General features: G+C 37.2%; 2 protein-coding genes across 2 annotated transcripts; both read right to left on the reverse strand.

Annotated features, from left to right (window-relative positions):
* Positions 1–5537: 5537 nt before the first annotated feature.
* Positions 5538–8528, reverse strand: LOC142642190 (putative carboxylesterase 12). The gene has a single exon (XM_075816541.1). The coding sequence runs from the start codon at positions 8355–8357 to the stop codon at positions 7395–7397; it is 963 nt and encodes a 320-aa protein (XP_075672656.1). The 5' UTR covers positions 8358–8528; the 3' UTR covers positions 5538–7394.
* Positions 5644–6592, reverse strand: LOC142644320 (uncharacterized). Its single transcript, XM_075818959.1, has 2 exons — positions 6004–6592; positions 5644–5912 (listed from the first exon to the last, which is right to left on the reverse strand). Exons 1-2 carry the CDS (start codon positions 6590–6592, stop codon positions 5644–5646), a joined length of 858 nt encoding a protein of 285 aa, XP_075675074.1.
* Positions 8529–8948: the final 420 nt, after the last annotated feature.

Below are 8948 nucleotides of genomic sequence, written 5' to 3' on the forward strand. Positions count from 1 at the left end.
ATTAGAAAATAAATATGTGGAATTCTACGAGCTATTTGTGGCACTATTCTAGGGTAATTTTGCCAATTCGTGGCTAATCTTTTTTTTTTTTTGTTGAAATTTCTGGGTATACTTAATAACACATTAAATTTGAAGATCATGCAAGCACAATTAACCAATGTTATGAATACCGTTTTGGACCCCGTTTCAATTTGTCTAGTGGAATGAAATATATATATATATATATATATATATATATATATATATATATATATATATATATATTTCATAACCTATTACTTTTAAGAGTTATATTTATAAAACTTGTTATTTTAAAATTAATCTAATCAAATCAATTAAACTACTATTATTTTAATTAAAATATTATTAAAATATTATTAAAATACTAATCAATTCTTTTTAATGCAACAAACTGGCAAACCAAGGTTGGGCACACTGCACAAAGTCTAACCATCTCTATTTCCAACATTTTATTATATTTTACTTTCCTATCATTTTTTTTCTTTTGTTTTTTCTCATCCCCACACATCTTCATTTCTATCTGACTTCTTTATTTCTGTCCTTCATCACATCTTTCTCTACACTTTTCATCTTTATGTTCGCATTGACTCAAACACACGCAATCTTAGTTTTTTCATCTTGGTGAAAATAGCCAAATACCACGTTTTGGCAAAATTTGTGGCAATCTAGCACTATTTAGAAATATTTAGCAATCTACGACTTTTTTGGTACTCAATTTTTTTTTAGTACTCACGTTTGCGAAACTCAAGTACCAAATGGTACTCGAGTTTCGTGTGAGTCTGCCACCTTGGTGCTGGCTGAGTTGGATTTTGGGCATTAAAAAATGCCACCTAATACTCGAGCTTGTTAAACTCGAGTACTGTGTGTCGTGAACTCGAGTTTTGTGGACTTGAGTACTGTGTAATCTTACATATAAAGTACCCAAGTTACACAAACTCAAGTATGGCTCGGGTATGATACTTCCACGATCCAAACTCATACTTGAGTTTCGTGGACTCGAGTACTGTGTAATGTTACATATACAGTACCTGAGTTCCCCAAACTCCAGTATGGCTAAGGTATGATACTTCCACAATCCAGACTCATACTGGAGTTCATTGAACTTGAGTATGTGTTGGGTTCCTTAACAGTAACCTTCAGATAAGATTGCCTCTTGATTTTGATCAAATAGTCTCATAGCAATTTTAAAAATCTAAAAATGTTATCAAATAAAAAAGAGCCTCCTCAAAACTCATTAAGTACATATTTTTTGAGTAATACAGCTTGTAAATGGGAAGAAAAAAGCATCCATAAGGTTGCCCAAAGTAAAAGGAAGTTTTAACTTAAGGTTAAAGTTTGCTATTAACCTTTTTGTTCTTGTATCATTAGTCAGACTAGTGGTATATTCATTTGGTTAAGAATTTTACTTATTATATTGACCGATACTTCAACGAATTTGGAAAATTACAAAAACTACAAATACTAAAGTTAAAAAAAATCTCAATATTTGGAATTTTGTTATTATAAGGAAATTGGCCATTGGAAACAATTACCAATTAAAGCAAAAGAAAAGATATCCATAAATGAAAATGAACTACACGTTGGTTCCAACATACATGTTGAAAGTTTGAACTAAAATAGATATGCACATGACCCCAACCAATTGTGGTCCATAGCAAGATCAAATTGTGGTATTGCAGTACTCTAACAAGAGAACAATAAAAATCAATCACGCCAACAACGTTTTTTTTTAATTAAATAAAAATTGGTCAGTTACACAAATGTTGTTAATGACTTTTAGTGACAGCAGTTGCAGCAAAGTAAGATAGGACCAACCACTAAGTTTGGAGGCCACACTACCATTAGCCATGTAAGGACAAACTAGAAGCCTCTCATTAGGGGAGGCACAATATCCAATTAACCAGAGCAAATTCCAGTGAACTACCGAGCTAATCATCTCCAATTTTGTTCAAAATTGTGATTCCCCTGTGATTCTAGTCACATCCTTTAACCGCTTAACTGCCACCATAGCTCCATCTCCCAAGTTTCCTTTATATACATTTCCAAAACCTCCAACACCAAGGATGTTGTTGGAGCTAAAATTTTCAGTGGCTGATTGGAGCTCTTTGAAAGTGAACTTTCTTAGGTTGCCTAAGCTTGTAAGTCCCTCTTCTTGGTTGTTTAAAGACCAATTTGAGGTAAAAAATCAAATTCTATCATTGTTGTTTACTAGAGGAGTTTCTCAATTGAATAGTGAATACTACTAACCATTGATGTGTAGGATAGTTTGGTTTCTCTATCTCTTTCTGCACCAAATGGAAATTGCTAGACATAAGAGAAAGATAAAGCTGATGGTGACCCCTAGTGCAATTGCTAGTTTCTTGGACTTGTGTTTTCCTATCAAAGACCATTATATATATATATATATATATATATATATATATATATATATATATTTTAATAAACAAAAGTAAGAGAGAAAGAAAGATGGTCTAAAACTAGAGGAGGGTTTAGACTTTAGAGCATTACCAAGTGATGATCCAAACAACCTTCATTGGAACTAGTTCCACAAATCAATGGTTTTCCCACAATACTAGATAAGACAAATGTGAAACAGAAAGCAAAATGAGGGTAAATACAATAATTATCTACATAAAAGAGTTAGAGAGAGATAGTGGTTGTGGCATAGTAACCATAATTGAAGGTCCTAGCTGGGGATTTAGGCACTGGTCCACTGAGATTGTTATAAGACAAGTCCCTGAGTACAAAAATATTTTTCATATATTGAAGAAAGACATTAAAGATTGCACATTGTTTCAATTTTCAAGACATACTGATGACAAACAAACAAATTGATGAACATAGAGTGAGAAACAATGAAAACCATACTTTTAAGAAAGCAAGCTGAGGGATTTTGGCCAAAAACACGGGAAAAGGCCCAGACAAGCTATTGTTGTTCAGACTCCTAGTCTTATAACATGAAAAAAAAAAAGTAATAACTAAGATCATATAATTGATTACATAAAAAATCCCAAAACATAAACTATACACGTTATATATATATATATATATATATGTGTGTGTGTGTGTGTGTGTGTGTGTGTGTGTGTGTGTGTGTGTGTATATCTAAAATTACAATTTTTGCCTTAACATAGTGTATTACAACTATATGACTAATTGGTTGTGAGCATAAAAATTTGACACCCTTAATGGTAGGGTACTTAAAGATGATCATGTTAATAGAGGCCAAGTCAAAGTTGACACCCTTAAGGGTAGGGTACTTGAAGATGATCATGCTAAGGAGAGTACCTTCACAATTGTAAAATATACAATCAGAGAAAACTTCTAAGATCCAATAGGTTAAAAGTGGAAAATTAAAATCATGGTCAACCCACAAATGACCTAACACCCTTTAGAGAAAGAAAAAACATTAGATTACACATAGGGCAGTTACACATTACGTTACATTAAACAATTAGTATGCAATTTTTGCAACAAACCAAATGACAATGCTAATGACTTTTTGTATGCATCCTATAGGGAAAGTAGCTTATAGTATAAATGTCATATTTGGTCCTTAAAATTTTATCCAATGTTTCTCAAGTTTGAAAAATACATAATTGAATGGCATATAGCATGCATTTTGATCTAAATCATGCATTTTGTTTCAAATTGCATTTAGAAGGATGCCACGGTTTAAATTTAGCATACCTAGTCTACGAGACCACCACTCATTAGTACCTCGTTCTACTTAGGGCATGTTCTTCGGTTATGCCCGTCTTGGTTACACAACCCGCATTGCACCTTCCACCCCCCCTCCTTCCATGATGTGGTTCTCGGCCATTTCCCGCCCTCGTCCATATCATTCCTGATTCATGTTGAGACATGACGACCTTTCTCTTGAATCAATTGGGAGTTAGGGACGACCTTTCGAGTTTCTTCAGGATCTGTCCATGATAATCTATCTTTCAACACAGGGAAAACGAGAGCATAGCTGTAGAACAGTGCGTTCATGCTATAGCATAGGTCAATGTATTGCTCTGCATCGTGTTGATACCTTATACAAACTGCAATGACATGTGAGCATAGTATCTTGTACAGTTTCCATTTCTGACATGTGCAAGTTCTTTGCAACAGATTAACTCTATGTGTGTGATCCCCATGTCCAGCAGACCCTGGATAATGTGGTTTATTTACTTGATATGATTATTGTTGCACGCTCAATCTCGTCAACCTGTGATGCTCCGCCTTCCTCTTATTTCTCGTGAAGATATCCAAGGCATATTTACATCATTTTTTCCTTGAATTCAACTGCGCTATGCTCTTATTGCGACGATCATCGAATTAAGAATTCAGTTTGAATCATGTGTATTTCACCATTGCCGTAATGGGTAGGCTGTGAGCACCCTTTAGAAAACCATTGAAGCACTCGGAGATGTTTGTGGTCATTGCCCTATAACGGTAACCCTTGTCAAAAGTAAATATAGAAGGACAGTGGCTGTATTTTACTACTGACCTCAGTGCGAGAGCTGAGTGAGGTTTTGAGTGAAAGGTCGCCGATGAGAGGAGATGAGAGTTTTTTTTGCTGTTGATGGGTTTTCTGCCGCTGATGAAATGCGCTTATCTCCGGTAGAGTGAGAGTGTTCTGGACACTTAAGTGAGAGTGAGAAGTGAGAGTGAGAGTGTTTGTTTTGAGTTTGAAATGAAAGTTGAGAGTGTGTGTTTTGAAAGTGTGTGTTTGGCTATATTATTATCGTGCAACCTAAGCCATACTCGAGTTTAGGGAGCTTGGGTATTGCTAACGCAGTACTTAAGTCCAATAAACTCGAGTATGAGTCTAGATCCTTTCACCTCTTATACTTGAACCATACTCGAGTTTAGAGAGCTCGGGTACTACACTAACACAGTACTCGAGTCCAAGAAACTCAAGTGCTAGGTGACATTTTTTAATACCCAAAATCCAGCTCAGCTAGTGTTAGGGTGGCGGACACACACGAGACTCAAGTTTCGCAAACTCGAGTATCAAAAAAGTGGTAGATTGCTAAATATTTCCGAAACAGTGCTAGATTGCCACAAATTTCGCCAAAACGTGGTATTTGGCTATTTTCACCTTTTAATCTTTCTTTTTATGTTTTTTTTATTCACACACGCAACTTGTCTTTTTTACTCTCGCAGTCTCTCTTCTCTATTCCCTCTCTCTCTCTCTCTCTCTCTGATGGATGGAGATCCAAATTTGTTATACTTGACTGCATGAACCATAATATTTCTCTAGTTCTGCTACTATGTTAACCAATATCTTAAGGTCATTTATTAGCATTTATTTTTAGTTTAGTATAGTCGTATGGGTGAATACTTGAGAATGTGCAACTAAGTAACGTGTCCCTAACAAGAAAGGAGGGGAGTTCCTGAAACCAGGACTTCTGTATATATCTGCTATCAACAATTTTCATAATGGTCGCAATAAGCAATTAATTAATACAACCTCATAGTAAAAACAATGAATTTAATTGTAAGTCAGCAAAGCGGATTTGGTATTATTTTATTTTATTTTTTTGAGAATTAGGACCAAGCCCGCAAAGATACTTTATTAAGAACTTTGGTAATCTGCCAAAACAATAGACTTAATATCCGATGGAACATCCCCTATCCAAACGAGTAAATGAAAAGATAACGAGTTCTCTGAGCTAAGGCATGTGCCATGACATTGCCTTGCCTTACAATATGAGAGAAAGACAAACTCGAAAATGAGTTAACAATAACTAAAGTGTCTCTAACTAAATGACCAATGGATGAAGAGAACATATCCCCTGCTTTGAGAGCTTTGATGAGAGTCTCTAAATCGCCCTCAAATTGACATTGCTGAAGGCCAATTTCTTGTGCAAAAATCACCGCTCTTCTCGCTGCCATCATCTCTAAACAGTCCACATTATGAGGCTTTTTTATTTTTTTCAGCTAGTGCAGCAAGCACCTGCCCCGCGGAATTCCTTACCACAACTCCAATACCTGCTTCCTCGCTTTTATTAAACCATGCTCCATCAAAATCCACTTCGAACTCAGTTGCTGCCGGTGGGAACCACTTGTTTCTGTGTGGTTTTTTTGCCAAAATCTGAACCTCACGGACTGCCCTCGCTTGCTGCAGAAAAGGTTTTGCAACTTCTCCAATTATCGTCCTCTCCCTCAGCCTAACCTGGTCTCTATGAGTCCAAATGAACCAAGCTGTGGTTCCAAACACCTCTCCCGCACCTGGTTTTGTCAAACACAGCTCCACAATGTCTAAAAAAGAGCCATAGGCAGTCACCCTCTCGTCCACCCAGCTGAACTCCAAACACCAGACCCTTCTTACTGCTTCACAGCCCCAAAAGCCATGCTTAGTGTCTTCGGGAAGACTCCCACACAGCTCACATTGGGGATCAGCCACCATTTTTCTTTTCATAATGTTCACTTTTGTTGGCAAACAGTCAGAACAAGCCCTCCACAGAAAATGAATTATCTTACCAGGCAGCTTCAGCTTCCAAATTCTAGACCACAAATCTGTCATTCCTGATCTGTGTGAGCCCGAAGCTTCCTCCAATTTTGCCTCTTCACAAAGCATTTTGTAGCCCGACTTCACAGAGTAAATTCCACTCTTTTCCAAACTCCAAAAGAAGTAGTCAGATTGAGGCACAACACATAGGGGAATTGCCTTTATTTGCTGAGCTTGATGAGGGAGGAAAAAGGAATCTAGCAACGGGTCATTTCAGCTAGCGTTATCTGCTGTCATCAGATCTGCCACAAATTCCTATTCAAATCCGGCGGAACATGGATTATTTTTCCACCCGAATGGCCTGGTAACCAATTATCTTCAAAAACCTTAATTGATTGTCCATCCCCCACCCTTCATTTTGCTCCCTTTCCAACCACTTTTCTAGCTTTTAAGATGCTCTTCCATGCTGTAAGACCCATATTTTTCCTTGGCATCAAAAATGGTACCATTGGGAAAATATTTAGCCTTAAAGACACGATAAACAGCAAATTGTGTCATGACTAAGCTGCCATACCTGTTTGGCTAACATTGCATCATTTGAGCTTTGTCAAATCCTTAAAACCCAAACCTCCCTCCACCTTCGGCTTGCAAAGTGTTTATATAAAAGCATTATGATTTAACAACAAAATGCTGTAATAGATCTAAAAAGCTAATTCAATCATGCTAATTAGAGATCTTTATCTTCATTGATCAAATCAAACAACGACCTCTTTAATAGATTTGTTCACCACTTTCTGAATTATCCGTCTCTTTCTTTTATTGAACAAACCTCAATCAGAGTAACCATAACCAATTAGAAACTAATTATTTTTCAATTGAAATACCCCTAATGAGACTATTGAAAGAGGGACAGATATAGAATAGAACCATTTCAAGCCTGACCCTGATTGACGAAAGAAACAATCCTTTTGAGCAAGGCAACACTATTTTCACAAGTTGAGTTCATCAAATGGAAGTCATGGTCCTCTCCTTGTGCTTCCATGACCTCCACAACCCCTCTGTATCCACTTTTACCCAATAACTCACTGTAATACCAACCCCTATCCTTCAACATGTCCTTCTCTGCAATACAAATTAGCACTCTCTTACACCCCAAACTCCCTAGTTTTGAATCCGTACCTGGGTTTATATACGGGTCATCAATGCCACTCGTTGCTGGACATGTAAATCGCCACAAAGCATCAACCTTTCCTCTCTTCTCAGCGTCAGTATCTTCCCCACCAATTGGTTCTTTGCCCCAAAAAAAGGGATGCACTAAAACAATCCCATCGAGCTTGACACCAGCAAGTCCTTCTATTCCAACCCTCAACCCCATGTGATGAGCAATATTAGCCCCAGAACTGTCCCCAGAAAAAAACACACTTTCAAGATCTGCATGGTTTTTCAACCATTCATCAGGACCTTTTCCATCAGTATGAGACGCAACCCATTTAAGCGCAGCCCATGAATCATCGTAAGCAATAGGAATAGGATGTTCTGGGGCTCTCCTATATTCAACAGAGACCGCAACAACATTGGCTTCAGCCACAAACGAGTTCAAGTAGTTGTGGAACAGTGGAGAGAAAGCGGTTTCGACGCAAAACCCTCCACCATGAAAGTAAACAAGGAGAGGAAGCTTTTTTTGTGTTTCCTTTGTGGTTTTTGGAATGTAAAGCCTAGCAGATACTCCTGTTTCGGGTGAGATAACCACGTCTTTGGATTCGACACCGGTTTTGGAATCCAGAGATGGTGGTACGATCTCTAACCCTGCAATTCGCTCTATTCGACCATCTTTGTAGATCTTAAAAAAAGGAGAGTAGTCTTGGGCTATTTCAGTACTGTTGCTTGAATCCATAGCAAGAGAAGAGTGGGTTTTCTATGATTTATGGAAGGCAAAGGGGAAAAGTTGTTATGTAGGGGAGAAAATTGTGCGACAGTGTGCGGATGCAGTACAGCAGGCAACCGAGGGATTAAAAATTTGTCGAGAGAGAGTTATGGTGAGAGAAATATAAAAGTCTCACTTTAGCTACTGCATTCCATCAATGATCAATAGAATTTTTTTTAAAAAAAATCATACCCAACAACTGGCCGAATCCCAATAACACTACCAAAAATAACCTATAATTATATATATAAATTACATTTTCACTTTTTTTGACTGACCACATAGAAGTCATTATTAAAAAAATAAAATAATACAATAATTCAAAAAGAGAGAGGGGAGGGAAGGGGGGAATATAAAAAACTGAAAGTGTACTTAGAAACTTCAAACTTCAAAGAGTCTCTCAAATATATAGAGCTTAAGGATGTGCATGGGTTGGGTTGATGAGATTTTTTGACCCAATACACTATAGTAGATTAAAAAAAAATTCAGCCCAACCTAACCCATCACATAAGTCCAACCCAACCCATCCCAACCCACATGGGTTGGGTTGGGTCGGGTTGA

This window comes from Castanea sativa, chromosome 7, assembly GCF_040712315.1.
Source record: "Castanea sativa cultivar Marrone di Chiusa Pesio chromosome 7, ASM4071231v1".
NCBI classification, from domain to species: domain Eukaryota; kingdom Viridiplantae; phylum Streptophyta; class Magnoliopsida; order Fagales; family Fagaceae; genus Castanea; species Castanea sativa.

Excerpts from the sequence above, each read along its gene's own strand:
- LOC142644320 (XM_075818959.1), bottom strand. The coding sequence starts at position 6,592 with ATGCTTTGTGAAGAGGCAAAATTGGAGGAAGCTTCGGGCTCACACAGA. Across the intron at positions 5,913-6,003 it reads TAATAAAAGCGAGGAAGCAG|AGATGATGGCAGCGAGAAGA; the intron begins GTATTGGAGTTG and ends TGGACTGTTTAG.
- LOC142642190 (XM_075816541.1), bottom strand. The coding sequence starts at position 8,357 with ATGGATTCAAGCAACAGTACTGAAATAGCCCAAGACTACTCTCCTTTT.